The sequence below is a fragment of the Notothenia rossii genome (genome assembly GCF_949606895.1).
Source record: "Notothenia rossii genome assembly, chromosome: 8".
NCBI lineage: Eukaryota > Metazoa > Chordata > Actinopteri > Perciformes > Nototheniidae > Notothenia > Notothenia rossii.
In genome coordinates, this window is record NC_136906.1 from 19,274,488 (window position 1) to 19,300,244 (window position 25,757).

The 25,757-nt window shown below is 42.1% G+C and overlaps 2 protein-coding genes and 1 long non-coding RNA gene across 6 annotated transcripts in view; 2 read left to right on the forward strand and 1 right to left on the reverse strand.

Moving 5' to 3' along the window:
• olfm2a (olfactomedin 2a) overlaps nucleotides 1-4,195 on the forward strand; it is a 37,161-nt gene extending 32,966 nt beyond the window's left edge. For all 3 annotated transcript variants that reach the window (XM_079642992.1, XM_079642991.1, XM_079642993.1), the window contains 3 exons: nucleotides 334-553; nucleotides 1,103-1,209; nucleotides 3,212-4,195. In XM_079642992.1, the coding sequence (XP_079499118.1) occupies nucleotides 334-553; nucleotides 1,103-1,209; nucleotides 3,212-3,886 (1,002 nt within the window). In that variant the 3' untranslated portion in view covers nucleotides 3,887-4,195. The remainder of the gene's footprint in view (nucleotides 1-333; nucleotides 554-1,102; nucleotides 1,210-3,211) is intronic.
• LOC307014812 lies at nucleotides 400-12,542 on the reverse strand. Of its 2 annotated transcripts, none has more exons than XR_013801319.1 (4): nucleotides 12,180-12,542; nucleotides 7,607-7,701; nucleotides 1,079-1,268; nucleotides 400-536 (listed from the first exon to the last, which is right to left on the reverse strand). It is a non-coding gene; the product is annotated as an uncharacterized lncRNA (long non-coding RNA). The 2 variants fall into 2 exon arrangements; XR_013801320.1 differs by lacking the exon at nucleotides 12,180-12,542 and adding an exon at nucleotides 8,260-8,614.
• Nucleotides 9,593-11,843, forward strand: LOC307014810 (zinc finger BED domain-containing protein 5-like). Its single transcript, XM_079642996.1, has 2 exons — nucleotides 9,593-10,929; nucleotides 11,168-11,843. The coding sequence occupies exons 1-2, from the start codon at nucleotides 10,756-10,758 to the stop codon at nucleotides 11,333-11,335; spliced, it is 342 nt and encodes a 113-aa protein (XP_079499122.1). The 5' UTR covers nucleotides 9,593-10,755; the 3' UTR covers nucleotides 11,336-11,843.
• Nucleotides 12,543-25,757: the final 13,215 nt, after the last annotated feature.

Consider the following 25,757-nt stretch of genomic DNA (forward strand, 5'->3'; position numbering starts at 1 on the left):
TACAAAAAAATAGAATGTCCTTGTATGTTCCAGAAATGTGTGGTATTCATGAAATCCCAGCTGCAGTTCCAATATAAATCTCATGATGAATCCAGGCACTAAGAAGACAAACATATGAACCAGCACCAAGCGACAATTATGAACTCCTGATTGAGAGATGATTTATGAACCAGAAGCAACAACTGAGGATTGAAGGGCTAGCCTATCCACGCACAATCCCCTGTATTGTCTTGTATTGTCAACCTCACCCCCCATCCTGTATTCCCCCAGGGTTTTATCTTCTCCACCCTTTGTTGCTGTTCCATTTATCTTTCTCTGTGATTACTGTCCTAGGAGTTAAAAGACAAGGTGTCCCAGCTGCTTCCCCTGCTGCCAGTGCTGGACCAGTACAAGATGGATGCAAAGATGATCCTGCATCTCCGGGAGGAGGTGAGGAATCTGTCCTTGGTGCTGATGGCCATCCAGGAGGAGATGGGGGCCTATGATTATGAGGAGCTGCGCCAGAGAGTCCTGCTGCTGGAGACCAGGCTCCACTCCTGCATGCAGAAACTAGGTATAAGATCTTTGAAAATAAATGTGGGTGCTTGGGTGGGTAGTTTATTCTGAAATATCGTAGCACTTAAACAATTAGAGGTTGCACAACAGCAACGAAGAAAGGCATGAATGTTAAAATTAAAATACAAAATGGCCAAAGTTTGTTCTAATAATTCCACTCTCAATGATATTCCTAATGTTTGCATAAATTAAGAAAAAATGGCCTAGAAAGCCTGAATTAATAATTGAGTGTTTTCTTGTATTGTGTTAGCTTGAACTGATGGTTTTACAAAGTCCCATATATATAAAACTGATGACTTGACAGGAAAAACTGCAATTAAAGTGTAGCCTTTAGGTCAATAGTGTTTTGTTATTGTCTACCAATGGCTAAGCATTTGCACAGAGAATTAATGTGTGATATGATTCATGAAACTTTTAATTACTCACTTGTTTTTTTCAAGATAACTTTTAAAAAGCGCCTCACAACACTGGGTAAACAAATGCAGAGAAAGTAATACTAAGTCATACAATCCAAGCATCTTACCTCTTTCTCGGATTTGACCTCCAGGCTGTGGGAAGCTGACCGGTGTCAGTAATCCCATCACCGTACGTGCGTCTGGCTCAAGGTTTGGCTCCTGGATGACTGATACCATGATCCCCAGCTCAGACAACAGGGTAAGTCCCACTGTTTCTACGCTCAGCCGAGTCACCCCAGAACTAGAACCCTTTAATTCCTGCAACTCATATCAACAAACACAGAGAATTAAGTAGAATCAAAGTCATTCTCCAAAAACTCTGTCAGCTGCTTCTTCAGTGACTGATTGACTGTTTTGCCTGAATAGGACATCTCATATAAGCTCTGGAGGAGAAGAGTCAGAATGAGAAATGGGGATGCGAACCTGAGTCCCTGATTGATAGCATCCCTTTTCCTTCTCCCTGTCTACCACTGTCACTGCATTTCTGGCTGATTAATCGCTTCATCATCAGCAGAGAAATGAATAAGTTGTTTGGGCAAAAGATTTCTAAATCACCTAGGTAATTACCAGGAGTGTGCTGAGGTGCTCTCGACCCAGATGATGTAGGAATGGCATCCGCTGATTAGAGATGACACATGGTTTAATTTAGGCAAATACATGGTTGGTAGCAGATTGAAAAGGACACAAGTGAGGGAGAAAATGAAAATAAATGATGTGGCCTTTTGAGTTGTGGCAAAGTTAAAGAGTGGATTATTAGCCATTTATAGGGGAGAATTGAAACTGATGAAGTTTGAGAGGAGAGTTGAAGATGGCCTTTTTCATCCCCACTCTGAATCATAACAGGCGAAACAGAGAAGGTCAATTTCTGTGACTGAATGCTGTGATCTCTGTCTTTAATCACCTTGCTTGCTGAGATCACATTAAACTCTTAAAAGCAATCACTGATTGTATTAATAGCCAGATACATCAACAATATCACATCAACACTCACACCAATCATGATAATCGCATTAGGGGAAACATCATCGAGGAGCCAAAACAAAAGCATGGTCTAAATGTGCTACAGTGTTTGCCTGGCTCAGCTCTCGGGACTCATATAGCAGGCAAAGGAGAAACAATGCCTAATGCTCCATAATCCCTCCTTCTCCATAATTCAGATGCTGTACCTCACCTCCCCCGACTGCTCCAATACACTACTTCTCCCCCCCACTGGAATTGTTGTTGAAGAAAAGTGCCTATTCTCCACCTGGGAAGCAGACAAGAACAACAACAAAAAAGAAAAAGCCCACAAACAATTGGTGGAGAATCGGAGGGGCAAGAGCTACATCCTAACAAAGCTCTCCTCGATACATTAAGAAGAAAATAAATATCCAAGCCAAGTGCAGTTTAATTGAATCAATTAAAAGCTGAACTGTGTCCCGGCGGAAGCATTGAGGGAATGAGATGGGATATGCAGCCAGAGAGGGGCCATGTCAGTGGAGAGATCCGCTGAGAGTGCTTGAGGAAAAAGTTAGAGCTGCTAAATGGATTGATTTTCTGTAAATGTGGACTGGAAAGGCCAGGGAGCACAAGGCAGTGGTTGATTGAGACGCAAAGGCAACGTCTTCACTTGCAAACGTGGGAGAGATCAATAATTCTGCACACACATTCGAGTACAGTGTGATCATGAAGGTGCACACTCACGCTCCGCCCCACATACACACAGCACGCTTACTTTGCTCCGGGCTCTGCCATCGGCTATAATAAAACATTGCTCACAGTGCTCTTGCAAAGAGGTTTGCCGGCTATAACAATATTCTCCTGTAACCTCCAAATCTTTTCAGTTTCTCCTTTCGTTTATAAGGGCTTCATCTTATGATTAATTTATGATCAATTAATCTGCCAATGATTTTCGAGATAAATCGATAAATAGTTTGGTCCATACAATGTTAGAAAATACTTAGCAATGTCCACCCCAGTTTGTGAAATGTAAAGGTTTAAATGTATTTTTTTTTAAAACACCCAAAGATATTCAGTTAAAAATAGAGAAAAAAAAGGAAATCTCCATATTTTGGATACTGAAAACATCCTATTTTGCATTATAAATGACTATTAATTGATTATCAAAATAATTGCTGATTATTATTTATTGATAGACTAATAAAAATGAACTTGTTTCTATCCCCTCATGCCAATGGGATTCATTGTTCTTCTCTCCGCAGGTGTGGTCCATGGATGGTTACTACAAGGGACGGCGTGTCCTGGAATACCGCACAATGAATGATTTCATGAAGGGCCAGAACTTTGTGCAGCACTTACTGCCTCACCCCTGGGCCGGCACTGGTCACGTGGTCTACAACGGCTCGCTATATTACAACAAGTACCAGAGCAACATCATCATCAAGTACCACTTCCGATCTCGGAGTGTTTTGGTGCAGCGCAGCCTGAGTGGAGCCGGCTACAACAACACCTTTCCTTACTCCTGGGGCGGCTCATCTGACATCGACCTTATGGCGGATGAAAATGGCCTGTGGGCTGTTTACACCACCATCCCCAATGCTGGGAACATTGTCATCAGCCGCCTGGAGCCCATGAGTCTGGAGGTGCTGCAGACCTGGGACACGGGCTTTCCCAAGCGCAGTGCTGGAGAGTCTTTCATGATCTGCGGTACACTTTACGTCACCAACTCTCACCTGGCTGGTGCCAAGATCTACTTTGCCTACTACACCAACACGTCAAGCTACGAGTACACAGACATCCCCTTCCACAATCAATACTCCCACATCTCCATGATGGACTACAACCCCAGGGAGAGGGTCCTGTACACCTGGAACAACGGACACCAGGTGCTCTACAATGTCACATTATTCCAGGTTATTAAGACTTCTGGGGACTGAGAGCCCTGAGAAAGACCGCTTCAAACAATGCTGTGATCTTTGTTCTGGGGAGGGGAAATGAGCCGGGTGGAGGTGGGTAATGGGTTGTGGGTGGTGGGGGTTAGTGGCTTCAGTGTATGGGCATAGGCTTGGATTTTTTTTAAGAATTTCAATCTTCATAGAGTGCTATTATTCACATTCTTAAAAAAACACTCCGGCAGCAGGCCCGGTAAAGATACAAAGACTGATCGCTTCTCTTATTTTTATTTCTGTGATGAGTAAGCATGGTTATTTTTATTTGTGATGAGAAATAAATATAAATCTTTACCATTTATGACTTTGTATTTCATTATCACTTTCATTCCAAGTTGACCTTCCCTGCATCTTGGAGGGGTGAACAACAAAGAAGAAGCTCTTTATGTTGTGGTTGTTAAAACGTAGATCCAAATTTGGATATGCGTGTTTTCCTAAAGTGGGTACTACAGTAGGTGTTCTTTTTTATTTTATGACTAACTGTTTCTCTTATTTCTTTGGTATCTTAGTATTTATAACTTGTGTTTCAGTCAAACATAGCTGATATCAATTAAATAGTGTTTGGAATAAATCCAAGCTGTTTTTCAGCATTATTTCTTAAATACTTAACATTTTATTGGTTTCTCACTAAACCAAGCAACTTTTATTACCACAGCTGAATCATTAACAAATGAAGTGGCAGCATCATCATTGTATCTCTAATCTCTTCAAAGCACATCAAATCATATCCTTGAAAATGTGTTATCCAATTCTCTCCAACTTCCATAAATGTAAATAAATAATATTAAATTGAACTGCTGTAGCCAAAACGTATATGTCAATTTTAAATGTGACTGTGGACGATCAGTGAGCACACACAGGAAGTTGAAATGTAATAGGAAACGTGGAGCATTTACATTTGAGTTGCGATATGAGGCTTACGTAACTGTTGCATGTCATGCTCCAGTCTGTTATAATTGTGTTAGTCGCTCAACTCCCCTGAGGGGCTTTCTGCAGAGAAATGTTTGAACAGATGGGCAATCGGTACAGTGGGACTCAAACTACAAACATTTCCTTTCACCTCTGTTATTATTTGAAACTGAAAATACATTCTGAAGCCCCACTGTGCTGTAGAGAGGGCACTTTGGCCAAAAAGACAACAACCCACTGTGCTTTTATATTTTTTTCCTCACAGTTATAAGACTTAAGGGTGCATCCATTCTTTGCAGAGCCAACGGTGGACACACCTCAAATCGGAGGTTCCCCTTTTTCGCTCTGCGTAACCATGGTGATCCCATTTATTCTGGATGACCTTTCTATCAATAAAGTACTGTGCTGAAGAAAACCCTGATGGGTTAATACACAGGAGTGGCTGAGATTTAGAGCACAATACAGAACACAACAAAAAGTCTTACAGTATCAGCTAGAAGGAGTGCAGCATGAAGTAAACTGTAGAGGCAGAAAACTGGCAGATGATTGAAACAATGATTCAAAAATGTAAATACAGATGTAATCAGTTGCCAATAAAATCGTAAAATGATTATTAAACTGCAGACTTATAAGCATCTGAAAGTGGTTTATTTTGCTGTCCTGAGATTAAATCCTACCCAGCATCCTCTCTCTGCTCTCACCCTGCCTGCCCAGTTATATAGCAAAGCCTATACTATTTTAAACAGGGCGGAAGGTTACTTATTGTTAAAAGAAGTGTTTGTCTTTGAATAAAGTCTCGAGCTGAGGGTTTTCAAAGAGGTTTTTAATGTTAGGCTTGATTGATTAAAATGGACCTGCACTTTGCAGGCAATAGACTTTTTCCCTTAACAGAGAGTAGGGAAGGACAATTGAGTGCACACAGATAATGCAATCTCTATGATCAAACAAACTGAAAAATCAAGTCAGCAGACTAGAAAGACGCATTCATGTGTGGAATATGAAAGGATAAAGGATCTATTCAATTCCATATTTTACTCACTTAAGACCTGCAACTAAATGGACTCCACAATTGACACAAACTGGAGGTATTTTTGTATCCATTTGAACTTATAGCAGAACAAAACTGATTGCTCTTTTTGTACTCAGTTCATTTCACTTTTAAAATCCTATGTTATGTTGCTGGGAAAGAAACAAATGCCAGGAAGTGTGTGAAAAGAAAAACCCAAAATAATTGTTGACTAAAATCAACAATCAATTAATGAAAGTGTTTGCTGCGAGACAGAAGTATAACCATTGCCTGCAGTACTTTGTGAGCACCAGTGAGTGTCCTGATATGCCAACTAACACTCAGACCCAAGGGCCAGTAAGTGATAACAGCAATAAAGATCAGGAGCCTGACGAACAGCATCAAATTATTATAGGTGGCCTCATTTGAGTTCTCAAATCCTCATATCTGTGTCAGGATGGATCATCTCCTGTTAAGGCCAACTTGTCAGTGTACAACCCTTGCTGTGGAGCAGCAACACTTGCATGTCTTCTTTGCTCAAGATCATCCTGGGGGTAAGGGAAAAAGTGGAAAGAAAATGGCGAAAGTTGTGATTCGGGGGGCTTAAAATCACTAAGCTGGTTCACACAGTGTCATTCCCTCAAAGCTTAGATTCACACATGAAGAAAACAAAACAAATTCTTGAAATGTTGCGGAGCAACTGTAAATGTTATTTCGAGACATTGACCAAAAGGCAAATTGGTTAAAATCCCATTTAATAACTCATATATTATTTGTAATCTCAGCACTGTCACTTAAGTGAACAAATAAACAGTGTTGCTTAAAACTCAATCTGACGCAACTAAAGATTGCCAATGGAAGATAGCAATTATAAGTTATTGGTTTACTGTAACACTTGATTTATGTTTAACCCCATGGAACAGGAAAAGGTTAAGATGTTTACTAGAGCAATTTTCTCAGGTGAAAAATTAAAGAGGTGCTACTAAATCTGGCAGAGCTGGCATTATTGATGCCGGATTTGGCAACCCCCTGTAACTTTGGCCAGGATGGTCATACTCTCACCAAAATCCCACTGGTGTTAGTTATTCTCCTTTAGTTTAAAGCTACAAGCTTTACACTTTCACTGAGCTGAACACTTCAGTTATTGAAATCCCTAAAGTGAACTAAATAAGCAAAGTGATTTAGGAACTGCAGCTAGACAGAAACATTTGGAATATGAAAGTTGTAATGTCAAAACATCATTCTCTAAACAAAATCACATGAGAGTTCTCAGTGGCGCAGGAAGACAAGTATTCACAGCGCAGATTATAAACAGATTAATTTGTAAAATGTAAAATAATGGAAGAGGAGGTTTAATGTCTTCGATGCAAAGGAGAATATAATAATGCACAAATTAGTTTGGCATCTGGAGTCACACACACACACACACACACACACACACACACACACACACACACACACACACACACACACACACACACACACACACACACACACACACACACACACACACACACACACACACACACACACACACACACACACACACACACACACACACACACACACACACACACACACACACACACAAACGCAGATTACAATTGTTGCCAAGACGTCCGGACATCTTTTGAGTTGCCCATAATAGCAGAGAATAGTTGTTCCTGGCAGAAAGCATGGTATAGCACACAAGATAAGTCTGTATTGCAAAGTATAAAAAGGTGAAGTAAAGGTTTAGAGCACAGCTGTTTGCCATGCTTGGTCAAACTTGGAAGAAATTGCAACTTGCTCACCTTAAAGCCCCTCAGCCTTTTTTCCTTGTTTCATTTGTGTAGGGGTCAGCTGTGACTTCACTGGAACATTTCCTTCAAGCATAGTTGTACAAGTCCTTACGGAAAACAAAAGAACCACTTTTAAATGTAAAGTTGAAGCTGAGCTGAATAATAAGCAACTAATAACCTACAGACATCTCAATAGTCAAGAGAAGAAATAAAAAAGAAGAACATCGAGCGGCACTGGCAGCTTGATATACTAAAGTGGCTTAAAGCATGCATCCTCACACACAGATTATCTGAATAAGGCCATGTATGGCAGCAATGGAACTGGTTCGATTTGAATGCACAGTGAGGTTAGCTTGATAGACAGAAACAGATATAAAGACAGAAACTTGGAAATTAAGAAGCAAACGCAGTTCCCACTTTAATCATGCAGCCAGTCTCTGGACAAAAGGCTTGGTTTTTTTGGGAAATTAAAATCTGTGGAGCTAAAATGCTTCTCTTTGTTCCATACATGCAGGGTAAATTCACGTTCTGCCTCTTCACTCCATATCTTAGTTACAACAAAGACAGCAAGGCTCACAGTTGGTCCCCCTTTTGTTTCATATGTTGAATTATTCACCGTTGCCTTTACTGCACCACCCCTTTTTCTGTTTCTTCATTAATCTCACCCTAAGCAACGCTTGGAGCATCACCTCCTCTCTTCCAGATTCTCAATGAACAAACTTTTTTTCTCAACGCCCTGCCCCCTGAGGGGACACAAAAACACTCTGAACAGTGCTTTGAAATGTAGTTTTCTCATGACTAAACATAACTACCGCACATTTTGTATTCACTTCTGAGCTCAAAACGGATGCGAAGGTGTCGGCCTGTTGTTAAATATGTTCTTTATTCTCGCGTCCAGGAGAGAAGCTTTAAAATGAGACTAAATGGAGTCTCTGAAAAGATTCAAATTGGATACTTTAATTAAAAAAGGCGCGGTAGTGTTACAGACAGAATATTGTTCCGGCAGAAAACAGCTGTGATCTGGCTCTCCTGAGCAAGAAAAGAAGACAGCGGATCTCTCCTCCGGCGCTGTTATATATCCTCTGCTGGCTCCTCCCCGCCAGCCGGCTCACCTCGTCTCCAATGTCCGTTGTTGCATTTAAACAGAGGATAGGTTCTTTTCACATTCAATATATGCTTAACACGCCGTTTCTCCTCATATTCTCTTTCATCACTTTTCATTTAACACATTCTAAACGCTGTAATCAATACTCTAAACCACTGGTTCTCAACGGGGGCGGTACCGCCCCCCAGGGGGCGTTCAGAGAACATCGGGGGGCGCTGGAAGCAATATTTTTGAAAGGGGGGCGTTGAGGTGTTCTTGGGGGGCATTCACGCATAATGTATTTTTGTCATGAAAAACGCTGGCCACAGCATCTTTTCCTGTACAAAAAGCAGCTGTCAGCATCTTTTGTTGCTATAGGAAACCACAACTCTGCTTGCGATTGGTCAGCTGTCAGCAGTGTTATTACGGGTACGTTCGTAAATGCACGAACGGTCAGTCCGCTCGGACAACCCGTCTGTTCCGCCAGAGCACCCAACTGTGAGCGCTCAGAGCGCAGCGCTCTGGACTGTGGAACGGGGACGCTCGGAGCGCTCTGAGCGCATTTACGAACGTACCCTACAAAAAGCAGCCGGGAGCGGACCGGAAGTCGTAGTAATTTTGGGATCGCGACTGTTAATAATCTGTGTCACTTTGTTAAATTTTGATATGTTTTGATATGACAAATTCCACTGACAGATTCAAACTAAGTGGTCAGTTTATGAAAATAATACCCGTTTCTATGTCTGCTACGACATTGAAGAGCTGGCTAGCCAGGCTGCTCCACACAGAGCTCTGTTTGTTCAAAATTACAACGACTTCCGGTCAGCTCCCGGCACGATGTCTCGTCATGTCACCAGCTAGCCCTCTAGCGTTTGCCGCCATATCGTGACACTACCCCCCCCCCCCTAAATATTAGCATCATAAAACAACAAAAATCATATCACATCAGCAAAATGGCCGCGAAAAAGATAAAATGCAGACAGTACTCTATTGAATATCTTAGCTATGGCTTCATACCGTCTCCTACCAATGCACAACTCCCAATGTTTTTACTTTGCGAACATGTATTTTCAAATGAGGGAATGAAACCCTCACGTTTAAAGGAGCACCTTACCAAGATCCACCCGGATAAGGCAGATAAGGAGCGTCCGTTCTTCCAGGCCCTCAAAGAGAAACATGGTAGGAGCACCATCAGCAGTCTCTTCGCTAGGAAGACCACCCAGACTGACAGCGGGCTAATAGCGTCATATAACATCTCCTTGCTGATAGCCAAATGTGGGCAGCCATTCACAATCGGAGAGAAGTTGGTACTCCCTGCCATCAAAGAGGTCATATCTACTGTGATGGAGCGTGATCCCACACAGGTGCTGAAATCCATCCCACTCAGTAATGACACCGTAGCACGCAGGATTGATGAAATGGGCGCTGATACAGAGGAGCAGCTGTGTGCCATCCTGCGGGAAACTCCATTCAGCCTTCAGCTGGATGAGACAACCACTTCTGACAACAATGTTCTGTTGATGGCCTATGTCCGCTATAGCACCTCCAACAGTCAGGAGATGGCTGAGGAATTTTTATTTTCCAAATATCTGGTCACAGACACCAAGGGCCAGACCATTTTTAATGCACTGGATGCTTATCTACAGGAGAAGTCAATCCCGATCAACAACATCCTCGCATGTGCTACTGACGGTGCCCCTTCCATGGTTGGCAGGTACCGTGGCTTCACCCCTCTGCTGAAGGAGCAGGTCCCGCATGTCCTCACAGTCCACTGTGTCTTGCACCGCCACAACCTTGTGGCCAAATCTAAAAGTCCACCTCTCCACGACTCTCTCAATGTTGCAGTAAAGGCAATAAACAAAATAAAAGCCCACGCCCTGAATAACAGATTGTTCCGACAGCTGTGTCAGGAAAATGATGAGACCTTTGAGCGTCTTCTTCTCCACACTGATGTCCGCTGGCTCTCAAAAGGAAACTGCCTTGCTCTTTTTGTGAGCTGTTTGACAGCATCGTGGAGTTCCTGGAGGAGGTGGATGCAGCTCTCGGGGAACAGGTGTCATCCAGCCGCTGCGACATCATGTACCTCGCAGACTTCTTTGGCAAAACGAATGAAGTCACGCTGAAGCTCCAAGGAAAAGGAGTTACTCTGATCCAGAGCAAGGCGGTCATCCACAGTCTCACCTCCAGGCTGGATCTATACCGGCAGAGCATAGGCAGGAGGCAGTTTGCTCATTTCCCGCTGTTGACCAAGGTGATCTAGCCTAGGCTACTAAATAATGATAATAATAAATATCACATGTAATAAATGTAGGCTACTCTATGCAACACTATATTTGTGTTCCTGGTTAGTATAAATAACTTATGTTCTGAATGTATTATGAGAATAAAGAAACATCAATTAGTAAACTAATTCGCAATAAAATAACCAGTTTAAAATCGGATGGTAACATTCTGCACCGATAACAATTTCCTGGTTATACTCATTGCAGGTGTCTGAGGCTCTTACCGATGAGCGCCTCCTCATTTACACAGACCACCTGAGGATGGTGAATGCCGACTTGAAGATCCGCTTCAGAGATCTTTTGGACCTCAATGTTCCCACCTGGGTGGTGCAGCCCTTTCAGGCGGACGTGGCGGAATGCGAGCCAGCAATATAGGAGCATCTCATCGAAATCCAGAGTGACGATGAGGCCCAGGCTATTTTCCGCACCTCTGGCTGGGGCAACATGTGGGTCAAATACTCTCAGGGTTACCCGGCTCTCTGGGAGAAAGCGAGGCTGCTTCTTCTGGCTTTCCCAACCACATACCTCGTGGAGCAGGGATTCAGCCAGGTCCTCCACATGCAGTCCAAGTACCGCAATCGCTTGAACTTGACGGCCTAAGGTGCACTGCGACTGAAACTAAGTTCTCTGCAACCCGCAGTGAAGAAACTGGCGGAGAACCACCAAGCGCAGGGCTCACACTAACCTTCCCCCCCCCGCAATTTGGCGAAATGCAACACCTTTCCGACCTGCTAGTTCTGTAGGCCTAATGTACAGTTTTGTAGCCTACTGTTTGTTCTGCACTGGACATGTGTGAAATTGCTGCTGTTCCGTAGCAGTCTGTTTGTATTCTCTGCTCTTGTCTGAGTTTGTTTAACACTCATAAATATCATTTTTATTCACATTCACATGGCTTTTCTGCTCTCTGGTAAACTAATGATAATGATATTCCAACTGCCCAGTTAAATCAAATCTATTATTTGGCATTCAGTGACATGCTTTTTAAATGAAATAACACAGAATATTAGTCAACATTAATATTCAGGGAAGAAAATAAGTCTACTTTTTTTGAAGGGGGCGGTAAGAGACCTGGATAATGGACAGGGGGGCGCTGGCCCAAAAAAGGTTGAGAACCCCTGCTCTAAACAATACTTCTCGGCTCGTTTGGTTTCCGGTCATTCCGGATGTTGTCACATGCTACTCTCGTCTGTAAACAATAATGTATTCAAATAAACTGTACCTTCATTTAATATTCAGCATGGTAATATCTCGACATCTATAGTTGTAGTGTTAAATCAGTAGGCTTCGGTTTGCACCACTCCATATCATTTCGCTACTCAATTCACCTCTTTAGGAAATCGTATATTAGCCACATGCTAAATGCTAACCGTAGATGAAGGATTTTCAGAATAAAAGCTTAACTGCTTGTGCACAAGAATTTCTGGTTTTTCAGTATAAAAGAGCGTTTAAACTGACGGTATGTTTAAGCTACATTATACCATCAAAACATTGATTTTAATTTCTAACACTGTGGAGATGGAAATCCGGGAAAGAGAGGAAGTAATTTTACTCCACTTGACTCCTCCGAGAACCATGCTCCATTAATTAGCCCTTTAATTGTGTTTTGAGCTTTCAATGATTCAGCACTCACATGCCTGATAACATTACGTACTGTTTGGGAAGGACAGTAATATAGAATCGTTCTGAGTTGCATCCATGGGTGATTCAGTTTTATAACCCTGAAGTCCTGACATTGCAAACCTCGCTGAGGCCGTTAAGGATTACCACAAACATTCAACTGCAGGCTATCCTAGATCTCTCTTCCCTTTCAGTAATAACAGTAAGATGCTGCCGGAGGAAATGAATGACCGTTTCAGCCTGGTAAGAGCAGGGGTCAGGATACTTATGTACAAGCGACACAGTACAGCCGCAAGCAGATATGGGCAACAAGAGTCAAATAAGTGTCAATATATACTGAAAATAACTTCCCATGCTTCAGGGTGTTATAAGCTGTGCAGAAATTTATGCATTGGAAGTTGACAGAATAAAGATTTCTAATGAGAAATAGCAATGTGAATCAAAATGTATTATACATTAGACCCTCCAGAAAAACGCGATTTACCGCATATCAAAAAAATGGCGCAGATTTTTAAAAGGCCGCATATTTATCAAAAGGCTGCATAATCCCCGCATTTTTCCACACAAAGTTGAGAAAAAAAAAAGTTAACTCGTCTTGACGTGAAGTAGTGATGATGATGATGACGCAACGTCATCAGCTCGCGCATCACAGAAGGTAAACAACACCGTAGAGTGAACGTGTGGAACTCACACGACGAACATTTCTGCTAAAGACCGGGCAAAGCAGTACCCCGATGTCTTTCACGAAAGTGGGGGGAAACTATTCTACACCCCGTGCAACTGTGTTGGAGGATAAGTCTTAGAGAAAATCGACGGTGACGACCCACTTTGATTCATTCAAACATTCGAAAATGCTTTCTGCTGCTGCGGACAAGAAAGCCAAACAACTTACGTTCACCAAGGCATCAACCTCCAAAACCCTTTCGAGGGCTACAAGAAACGAAGTGAGTAGCCTACAAGATTGAAGCTGGTCAGATAACGAACGAGTAAATGAAAACAGAATGAGGCGGAGAAGTGTGTGTGTGTGTGTGTGTGTGTGTGTGTGTGTGTGTGTGTGTGTGTGTGTGTGTGTGTGTGTGTGTGTGTGTGTGTGTGTGTGTGTGTGTGTGTGTGTGTGTGTGTGTGTGTGTGTGTGTGCGCGAGTGCGAGTGAGAGTGAGAGAGATTAAAATAGCCAAATTGCTTTTACAATAAATAAACATTGAATGTGTTTAATTGAATAGGAAAGGGGTTTAACGTTAGTGCCAGGTTGTGTGTGAGAGACAATAAATAAGACAGCCCAATATTTTAAAAAAAATCTATTATTTCGCAGCTTTCCGCATATTTCGCAACTTCCCGCAATTTCACCGCATAAAATCACATAAAACCCCCGCATGTTTAATCGCATAATCAAGGATTTTAGCCCGCATAATCAAGGATTTTAGGCCGCGTTTTTCTGGAGGGTCTAATACATCACAGCACATTTTAACATATGACATTTTTTATTGTAACCCCGTAAGACTAAAAACAGCCAAAAACAAAAGCAAGATCACCTGTCATGTCTACTAATCGGGTTTATATACTGTACAGTATATCGTTACAATACTGCAATGTGTTAATGAGAAAGGGTTGTTTTTACTGTATTTCATATTATATAGTTGTTCAGCAAGTGAGTACTATATATAAGAAAACAAGGCTCATTGGTGTAGATCATTAAATATGTTTTCATGAGATAAGGTTTGTGATGGGGAGTTGTACTGGAAAAGATATTGAAAAGTTTGACCGGAAAAATCATTTGGATGCAGTAAATGGTCCTGCTCACAAAACACTGACAACCAATCATAAAACAATTCTGGGCCTGTCACACCCTTCCTCTGAACCGATTTTAATGATGACTAAAAAACCTTTAACAGGTTTTAAACTATTCAAGGCAGAACAACTAGACTAATAGAGATGAGGATGATAGATGTTTTGCATTAGCTTAAATTCTAAGTGAAATCTTATAGCACACTGTCAAACCAATGAAGTACTACGGTATGTATTTTTCACATTAGTCATTTAAGAGAGGAAACGTTTTATTTGAATGCCTGAAAATCATCACAGAACACGAAAATCAGTGGCGGCTGCCCATAGGGGCGCTAGGGGCGTCGCCCCACCTCTTCCCACATTACAAATTAAAATTAAAAATATATATATATATATATTTTTTTTTAAATATATATTTTTTAAATATATATTTTTTTAAATATATTTTTAATGAACAAGGTAAATATTATATAATTGGTATCAGTATAATATCAGCAGTGGCGGGCCGTGCATTTCACACCTAGGCCTTCAGTGATGTCCTACACAGTCCTACCTGAATTATTCCACCTCTTAATACCATCATTATGACGCCATGGCTCTAGAAACTATACATTTAGACAGAAACGCAGTATAACCGGGCGTTGCATCACCTTAACATAGTCAAGTACAACAGAGTTATATTAATATTTCCGAAGCATTTATAATCAATATATCCGCATTTACAATTAAGAGTGTTAAACTACCAGCTTTAAGATCGCTTGGATACGGTCAAAACTTAAAAATAAAAGGGGCTTTTAAGGCATTAATCTACAAAGTTTTATTAAGTCCACCAAACCAAGTTTGTTCACTAAACAGCGCATTGTCGCACCCAAAGCAGTTTCATTTAAGAAACGTGACGATAAAGACACAAACTATTCACTGAAAATAAAAGAAAACAAACAAATAATTTGCATTTGTTCATGAGGATATATTTGCGACAGTGGTGAAAGTGTATTCCTAGCACTGAATGTCCACTTTGATAAAGGTTAAACCAAAACAATTCAACAAGTCTCCTTGAGTACTTTTACTGCACAGCTGAGCCAGTGCGCCACACACATCTCTATATCTCTTGCAGAAGCATCAAACATTTATTTTTTATATATTTGTCATTTTAATTACATATATATTAATTCGTTAATATTGATTTAATATTAATGACATAAAATGACAAAAATATATTAAAATAAAATAAAAAATAAAATGCTTTGTACTCACCAAAACAACTGATTATTTGAATACAAAATCCATCCTCCTTTCTTTCCTCAAGAAGACTTCAATGACTCTGTTGTACAGTTTATCTGTGCGTTTCAGTTCCACCAATAAGTCATTTTCTATAGACATGAAGGCTAATGATGAAAGCCTAGTCTGTCCAGTAGAATTTCTGGCATAAGTTTTAATTCGCTTTAAGGCCGAGAATGACCGCTCGACAGAAGCAGTGGACACAGGGATAGTCACTGCCACACATGCCAATGTGTAAAGCTGCCCCATGCTCTCACTCAGATTTTTCTGCTTAAGGAAATCAAGGAGATCAATGGGACTTTTCCCTTCAAAATCAGTCATGGCATACATTACAGTCAGTTCTGTTTTTAGCCGGGACAGATCGAACAGTGTTCCGTGACTCTGTGTTAATTTGGCTAAGGCTGTATGCGGGAATTTTTTCCGGTAGGTCTGAAAGTGCTGGGGTTCCAGGAGGGAGAGAAACATTAATTTTTCGTGGTCTTGAAACCTACTCCGTATCTGGCAAAGAATGTTGTCCAGAATATTGCTGTGGAGTTGTTGGTAGTATGCGCGAAGGTCTCCTTGTGCTGTACGTGGGCCTCTGCGTGCGCTCGGACCACTTGAGATGCGCGCTGTGTCCTCGTAGATCTGACGAAACTGGCACCTCTCTCGCTCAATTGTGTCACAAAACTCGTTCACCCTTGTCAGACAGAATTGTACATCCAATGTTTGTTTCTGTAGTATTCCAAAGAGCACATCTGAATGCTTAAAAATCCCATTGAATGTTTCAAGCAAAAAACAAAACTCAAAATCATCCAGACGTGCATTAAATCCATCAGCGCTAAGCATAGTATCCCCATCATACTCCTCATGATGTTCCAGTATGTGGTCAAACACCTCCTTTAGGGAAACTCTCTTCTCAAAGACTGCATTGACCAATCTCGATGTATATTGCCACCGTGTTGGTGCAACATTAGGAAGACGACGCTTGCAAATGTCATCCAGCAGTTGCGTGCGCTTAGGGGATCTGGAGAAAAATGCTGCAAGGCCATTGAGGCTGGCAAAAAAGACCTTGCATTCTTTAAGCTTTGAGGCCCCTTGAGTCAGTACTAAATTTAGTCGATGTGCATAGAAGTGAATGAATAAGGCCATAGGTGCCCTCTCCTTAACTTTAGCCTGCACCCCGTTTAGTCCAGATGCCATGACCGCTGCGCCATCATAACACTGTGCCACAACTTTATCCAGACTACATTCATATTCCTCCATGAAACGGAAAATAAGAGCGGCAATGTCATCAGCTCGCTTGCCGCTTGTAACATCTTCAAATCTGACAAACCGCTCCTTGACACCTGTGTCCGTCACATAACGCAGGACAAGTGCCAGTTGTGCTACATTACCCACGTCTGTCGTTTCGTCCACCATAACAGCGACAAAGGGTGCTTTTTTAATCTCCATTTTGATCTCTTCTCCCATCACTTCAGCAATAGCATAAATCAGGTCGTTTTGTATTTTGCCTGACGTCCCAGTAAACACTTTGTTTGTGGACAGGTGGTAATGCAAGTCTGTGTTGTTCTCAGCAAGCAAAGAAAGAAGCTCCACGTAGTTTCCTCTGTTTCTGGACTCGGCGCTTTCATCGTGTCCCCTAAATGAAAGTTCCTGTTTACCCCAAAACAGGACACAATCAATCAGTCTTTTCAATATTTCCCTATTTTTGTTCACCCTTTCGTTGTGGAGCTCCGTTTCCCGGCGCAGTTGTTCGTTGAGCTGTAGATCCACTCGGGTGTCCCCAAAGGTTTTCAAAAGCACCATTGCTTGTAAGTGCCCAGCCGTGCTTTGGTGTCTCGTTGCTGCCTTGGTTAGACAACTCAAGTTTGCAAATCCAGTGTGGCTCCAAACACCAAATCGATCAGTTGCAAATAGCAGGCATTCCCAGCAGTACAATTTGCAGTGCCTCTCGGAGGCTGTGAGCCAGGGGTACCGCTCGTAGTTAGTGATTTGAAAGTGGCGGACAAACCCTTTCCCCCGCTGTGATAGGCTCGCTAGCGTCGGGGTTGGCCGTTCTCTTCTCACGATGTCTAGCTTTTCTTGAAAAGTTCGTCTTGAAAATGGCGTTGTAATTATATCTGCGACCAAATCGATCTCTTCTCCTCCTTCAGCCATTGTGGGTTGAAAAAAAACAGCTTGTAGAAATCTACACAAATTAGCTCGTTCAAATTCAAGTTCAGTTTGCTAGCTCTACATAGCTCTGCCTCTCAATAGTGCGTATCCAATCAAAAGACGTGCACGTGCTAACGTCATCGTACGCCTGCTAGCTGGCCCGTTGTCGCCAACTCAAAATCTGATTGGTTAACGCCACAGTTTTGTTTCCGTTCACTTTAATCTACAGGCGCCCGCACTGTTGATTCTGAAGGCCTAAGGGCAGATTTCTTGGACCCTGGCAACACATTATGGCTGAAATATGATTGGATAAAAGCTCTAACATAAAGGCCAACCCTCCAAATCTCGTTCTGAGGCTGGAAGCAGCGCATCCAAGAGGAAAGCTATGAAATGAAGAGAATAGACTACAGGGAATAATTTAATACATATTTGTGGAAAAAATATATCAACATTTAATTTATATTCTGATGATGTTTAGGCCAGCAGAGAAGGCCTTGCTGGCCCTGACGGCCCACCACTGAATATCAGTAATCATAATCAGTATAATCTACAATAAAATCTCGTTTTAAATGGTGTTACGATGTCTAAAGTTACTGATAAGTCACATGTTTCCTGCCTGGCCTTGTATCATTACCCTCTCTCGTCTGGGCGCTAAGAGAGGAGCCCTCAACCAGTGCAGCAGCAACCACTAGCAGCTGACTGTTGCTATCTGTAAGCTATGGCTCCGAAACATAATTTCAGCCAATCAGCGTCGTCAAATCTGATGATCACCGGGCGCCAATGTCAGCGCCCGGTGCAGGGTTATGGCTAGAAAGGATCCGTCTTGTGTAAAACTCTCGCGAGAGTTTGCGAGTGACGTGGATGAATGTTTACGTTTGACAGGCAGCCTTTCAGTTACGATCGTTAACATCAGTGGGCCACAGCAAATGGTGGTGAGAAGCTAAACTATCTATTAATTATGTCAATTACAGGGAGTGTGATTGTAACTGTGTGTGTGACTAGCTGGATGCAAAGAGGTAAACACTGTCTTTTGTTTCCCATGCTTGCTCTTCAAACAGCCGGGGACAGATACTATGTGCCCGTGCTAAATAAACACACACACACACACACACACACACACACACACACACACACACACACACACACACACACACACACACACACACACACACACACACACACACACACACACACACACACACACACACACACACACACACACACACACACACACACACACACACACACACACACACACACACACACACACACACACACACACACACACACACACACACACACACACACACATATTATTGTAGTTGAGTTTTGACAGCATCCATCAAACTAGATGTTTTGCCTTAATGGTCTGTTTTCTAATATCTCTGTGTTTCTGAACCACGTCTGTGTCTGCATATAAATGTTCGTATTTAGTCTCCTCAGGGTTCTCGCGGGGTCTTAAAAAGTCTTACATTTGATCATCTGAATGTAAGGCCTTAAAAAGGTCTTAAATATGACCAAAGAAATAAGAAAGGTCTTAAATATGATTTAGAAGGTCTTAAAAATGATCGGATTTGAAAGGTACTTCTGTGTTGCGATAGCGTCTAAATGTGTTTTGGGGGAAATGTCCAGGCTGCAAAGTAACCAGTACGGTAATAGCCTTTCAGTTCCCCCGAACAATTTGTATTGAATTAAATCAACATGGAACCAGTAATCACTAACTTTGTTTCCCCCGGCCCCTTATTGGAGAACACCCAGCTAGTAACCTAGCAACCAAGCTTCAGCTTGCGGCAGTCAGAAACTCATGTATCTTCGAATCTACTTACAAATTAATATGGGGAAGTGTCAGTTCAACCATATTTGGTTGGAAAACATCTAATTTAGTGCTTGGTTGAAACCATTGGAGGGGAACGTGTTTGAAGCCCGCCGCACCATTTGCAAAAGAAATAAGCGTTTGTTTTGCTAATGTAGCGTTAGCTAGTGCAGCAGCTCCCGCAACAACACCGGGGGACCTCCTGGCGACATTTGGGTCTACGTCAACCCTAAAAGCGGAGGTGCCTTAGACTCTAAATACCGTAGCTAAACACCAATCATACAACAGCAACGATGAAATAGTGTAGCCAATTTAATTTAAGGAGTAATTTCTCAAAATGTTCCCCGTGTGGTTTATTCACCATTACAATAGCCCCACCTAAAATAATTTCCACCAGCCGCCACTGACGAGAATGTAATAAATATCTTGTCAATCAACAGGTCAGTTGGTGATTAAAATCTGACAACGTATAATCAAAAAAAGAGTTAGCATTTGCAATCCTTTTGAACTCACATTCCTTTCAGCCCTTAATGCTCGAATGACTCACCTTTTTGCAAAGAAAATTGATTAATCTACAAAAAGAGCAAGCTTGGCATCAATCGCACTTACTCCAAACCTACCATGGTGATTTGTTCTTTGTCCTATTTCATGGTGCCGTTAATTGCACCTTTTGCATAAAGTTAGCAATTACGTTTAAAGGAATTTCTCTTTCTGAATGCTCCCTGCCTTTCCATACAAGCACCAACAACAGATGAAAACACGTGGGACATCCACTCTCTAATTTAGGACAACAGTGGGCTAACTGACCTGAGAAAGGTGAAGAGTAGCAGCTGCTTGGCTCAGCAAAACTGAAGTTGATCGTCTGTGATGGACAATTTGTACCGTATGGGTTTTATGGTGAATGTGAATGTGTAATAACATCAGTCTTGTCCCTACCATTTTAGCGTGTCATTTGAGGAAAATATACGATGTGAAATAGATTTTGTGAGACATTTGCTAATGTTACAACCCATTTGTGAAGAGAAGGGCAAACATCTTAATGTTCTGTTCTGCTTATCGTAGAGATTTATCCCAAGGTCAACTATTTGATTCCCCAACATAGAATTTGATTCTGGCAGCAGAGTAAGGCTGCATCTACATGGAGACGAAACGGAGAACGAACCGAGTTCGATATCAAAAAAGTCTTCCGTCCACACAGTATCGGCTCAATAAACGTGTCCGTCGGCTAGTGATGTGGAGCCGGCTCTTTTAAGTGAATCACGGGAGCCGGCTCACGCCCGCGAACGAGACAGTTTTTGTTTTTTTGTTGTTAAGTAATACAAGACAGAATGATATGATGATCTCCACTACAGCTGCTCCGTGCATGCAGTGACATGTAATATCCAAGGATTAGAGACTGTTGGATGCTGCTATACTGAGCATTGCAATATATTTATTTTCACTGTTATTTATTTATGATTATCCTTAGGCTTAGCAAAGATTTGATGTCAGCTGTTGCTGTCTTTTTTCTACAGTTAATACTGAAATAGAGCCCTGCTGTTTTGTCAGGGCCTTTTCTTTAAATATAATTTTAAAATGTCGATACAGTAGCCCCTTTTTTTAAATGTCTATGCTTAAGTTTTTATAGGTGTTGCTATCTGCTTTGTGTCGCCTGATTCTACATGCAAGTCAGTGCATTCATGGGGTGGTATCAGACAGTTACACGGGTCTGTAAATGCAATGAAAACATTTGGCCACAGCAAATCATTTATATTGCAAATATTTGTCATTTTTACTTTTGAATACTTCAGTACAAAAGATGTATTGAATAATTTAAGTGATATATGTGTACACATATAAATCATTAGTCAAAACAGGGCTACATTTGATTTAATTATAAAAAGGTATAATGTGTGGTAAAATGAAGAGCCGTTTGGGAGCCGAAAGAGCCGGCTCTTCTTGGTGAGCCGAGCCAAATGATCCGGCTTACCAAGAAGAGCCGGAATTCCCATCTGTCCACACGAGACCGCTCGACCCACTGGAGACGCTGTAGTACATATGCCGGGCCTGTAAGTGGCGCTGTACTTTCGCCACAAAATACACTAAAAGCAGCGAAGAAGAACCCCTGAGCATGGTTGCCATGGTTGCCTGGTTGCCCTTCTGTTTATTCTCCGCAGCGGATTTAGCAACATGTAATTCATGTAGTTCTCCATGTCCACTTGTAGCTGATGGTTGTGGTATAGGACCTGTAGATGTTGCACTACTACTGACCTTGCTAGGGCAGTGAGCAGCAGAGGTGGGGAGAGGCAGGGCTCTGGCTGTTTCGGCAGCCTCTGTTTCTCTTTTTCTCCCTCCCCAAGGCGAGCGTGTGCTCCTGCTGTAAAAGGCAGGTGCACCGCACCCACTGCCAAACTCGGAGCCTGGCTCCCGAGCAGGACGTTCTCCCCGGTAGTCCACCCGCAGATGAAAAACACCCACCTCTCCGCTTCTTCCAAGGGACGAGGGAACCGTGCGGGGGGGGGGGGGGGGTCTGCTGGAGGCTTCTGCTGGGTCCTGTCCTGCGAGATACCGGGACCTGGCTCGAAACACTCGGAACACTGTTGTTGTTGTTGGCGAAACACATCAGCAATGACGCGGGTGAGCAGGAGAGGTGGGGAGAGGCGGCGCTATGGCGTATAGGGCGTACACATGGAGCCGCTTGGCCCCCCAGAGCGTTCCGTCCGCATACCTACCCACCTTGGGACCCGTTACCGTTTGAGAGCTCCGTTTTTCCCGGTTCCGTTACGGCCTCGTGTTGACGAACCGTCCATACGATAGAGAACTGTAGCAGATACAACCCGTTTCGTGTCCGTGTAGACGGGGCCTTTAATCCCAAGCAGCCCCAAAAGGGTCGGAGAGGGATTTATTTTGTTTGAACATTGTTTGCGCTAAATCGCAATACATCTTACATGCTATCTGATCCAGAGGAGCAGTTTTTTACGTTTTACGTCTTACTCAGCTTCAAAAGTTGATTCCGGCCTGTCCACACAGCGGCGTGCGTTGACGCTTGGCGGTGGGCGTATCTGAAGCTTAGGGATTTTTTGCGAGCAACAACCAATCACATGAATCTCCCGCCCCCGAACCAGGCATGGAGGGAGGTGGCAGAGACAGTGGGTGAAACTGGTAGGTTTTCGCCTGTTTGGGGATTTTATATCCAGTTTACTTAGTTTTAACATTGCTATTGCTTTGTATGTTGGGGCGGGAGATTCATGTGATTGGTTGTTGGTCGCGTTGCTCGAAAAAAATCCCCAAGCTTTCAGACACGCCCACCTCCAAGATTTTCAAGATTTTTTCAAAGCTGCTGTGTGGACGGGGCGTTAGTGTGTTGGGCCAGTCCAGTTAGACTCTGCCATTTTAGTGAAACACTCCAATACTGCAGAATGGAGCGTTTATGTGACACTTTATGCCACATTATGAATATATTGGGCATTACTCATTTGGAAAGGGAGTGGCTGTGAGCACAGCTGCTCTGCCTGTATGTGGTGGTTGTGGCTTTGGATGTGGTCATTGCTGCATTTGTGGTTAATTATTCTACTATGGATATTATGGCTATATGTAGCTGTAATGTGACTACTTTAGCTTCCCCTATTACATAACATTAGTCAAGAAAGCATCGTAAAGCCAGATGGAGCTGAACCTGTGGTTACTTAATCCGATATGACAGATGTTTAGTTGATGTTCAGAGCTACAGAAGCTTCAATACAACGCTCATCCACCACTTTCACTGCACACAAACAACCCCAGGTCCTATCCAGTATAAACGAATGTATCTAGGCCATACAGTCATCATAGGAACAAAAACTGGCTACAGAAATAACTACAGCAACTGCAAAGTGATGTTATCCCAATGGTTAAAATTATAATCACAGCTACAGCGTGTGTCAATCAGCCTCGGCAACTGTAGCCACAATGACACAGACTTCATACATAATACTAAATTATAATGCAGCTTACCCTTTCTCTATGGATCACAGGTAAGGCAAGAGATATTCCATAGTAACGCAAAGATACTGCAAGACAACACTAGACTTAATGTGAGTGTTACCTGTCTCAGGATTGGGATCTGAGACGGCTGAGAACAATGACAAGAAGTCACACACGTTAGCGTATGGAATGTTCTGGCTTTATTCGAAATCTTAAAATATATTTATATCTCTCAAAATAACATAGTTATTTATGTTTCTCAATCACATATAGAATTAATTAAACAATACATTCTGAATTGAAATAAATCAACTTAAATACATGTGTAATATTCCCTTTTCTTTACACAATAAGTGAATTATCTGTATATTGTGCATTATATACCTTACATGTTACTACACATACTCTGAGTGTGTCATTCATATTGTTAACTATTACAAACTCATTCCTTATAAAGCTACACATATTAACAAGAACACAATAAGTGTTCTAACTTAATAAACTCCTCTATTAACATTGGATAACTCTTCTATTCATCTACCAACATTTCTCTGAAGCCCACATTAAATTACAACGAAAGGCATTATATCATTGCGTCACGACCGTGTTTCGCTAACCAGCTACAATATGAAAGAATACCAAGCTAACGGCTAACTGGCGCTAGCATCGCGAGCTAAGCTACATGCTGACATGCTAACCGGAGTTGGCAATTCTTATCATAAATACCTCAAATTGCATTTAATTGCTCATTAACCGTGTCGAGTTTTCCCAAACTGTTACTGAGTTGATCCGTTAACATTTTATAACATTTACTGATTATTTATGCATTTCTAGACAGTTTACCCACCTGAGAACAATGACAAGAAGTCAAACACGTTAGCAGACCCTTCAGAAAAACGCGGCAAAAATCCTTAATTATGCGATCAAACATGCGGGCTTTTATGTGATTTTATGCGGTGAAATTGCGGGAGGTTGCAAAATATGCGGAAAGTTGCGAAATATGCTAAATATGCGGAAAAGATAAATATTGGGCTGTCTTATTTATTTATTCTCTCTCACGCACAACCTGCCACTAACGTTAAATCCCTGTACTATTCAATTAAACACATTCAATGTTTATTTATTGTAAAAGCAATTGGGCTATTTTAATCACACTCTCTCTCTCTCTCACTCACACACACACACACACACACACACACACACACACACACACACACACACACACACACACACACACACACACACACACACACACACACACACACACACACACACACACACACACACACACACACACACACACACAAACACACACATACACACTTCTCCGCCTCATTCTGTTTTCATTTACTCGTTCGTTATCTGACCAGCTTCAATCTTGTAGGCTACTCACCTCGTTTCTTGTAGCCCTTTCGAAAGGGTTTTGGAGGTTGATGCCTCTGTGAACGTGAGTTGTTTGGCTTTCTTGTCCGCAGCAGCAGAAAGCATTTTCGAATGTTTGAATGAATCAAAGTGCATCGTCACGTCGATGTTCTCTTATGCTCCAACACACAGTTGCACGGGGTGCAGAATAGTTTCCCCCCACTTTCGTGCAAGACATCGGGGTACTGCTTTGCCCGGTCTTTAGCATAAATGTTCGTCGGTAAATGAGATGGATTAGATTTTTTCATCTTGGTGTTTTCTCTCTCGTGTGAGTTCCACACGTTCACTCTACGGTGTTGTTTACCTTCTGTGATGCGCGAGCCAATGACGTTGTGTCATCATCATCATCACTTCACGTCAAGACGAGTTAACTTTTTTTTTTCTCAACTTTGTTTGGAAAAATGCGGGGATTATGCGGCCTTTTGATAAATATGCAGCCTTTTAAAAATCTGCGCCATTTTGCTGATTATGCGGTAAATTCTGCGATCGCAGAATCGCGTTTTTCTGGAGGGTCTAGCACAGGGGTGGGGAACCTTTTTCCTCTCAAGGGCCATTTCAATTTTTACAATATCCTCCGAGGGCCGTACAAGTTATTGACTTATGCTTAAAAATACTAAAATCACAGCCCATTCATTTGGCCTTTCTTTCATGCTGTGCAAAGAAAAAGCAACCTCTTAATCCAGATATCTGACCATGACTCGCGCATTCATGCACGTGCACGGTTGTGGCATGACCACCACAACAGAAAGATATGGACATAAGATGTATGCAAATGTATTTAGTTTCCTATCCATGTGAACATGTT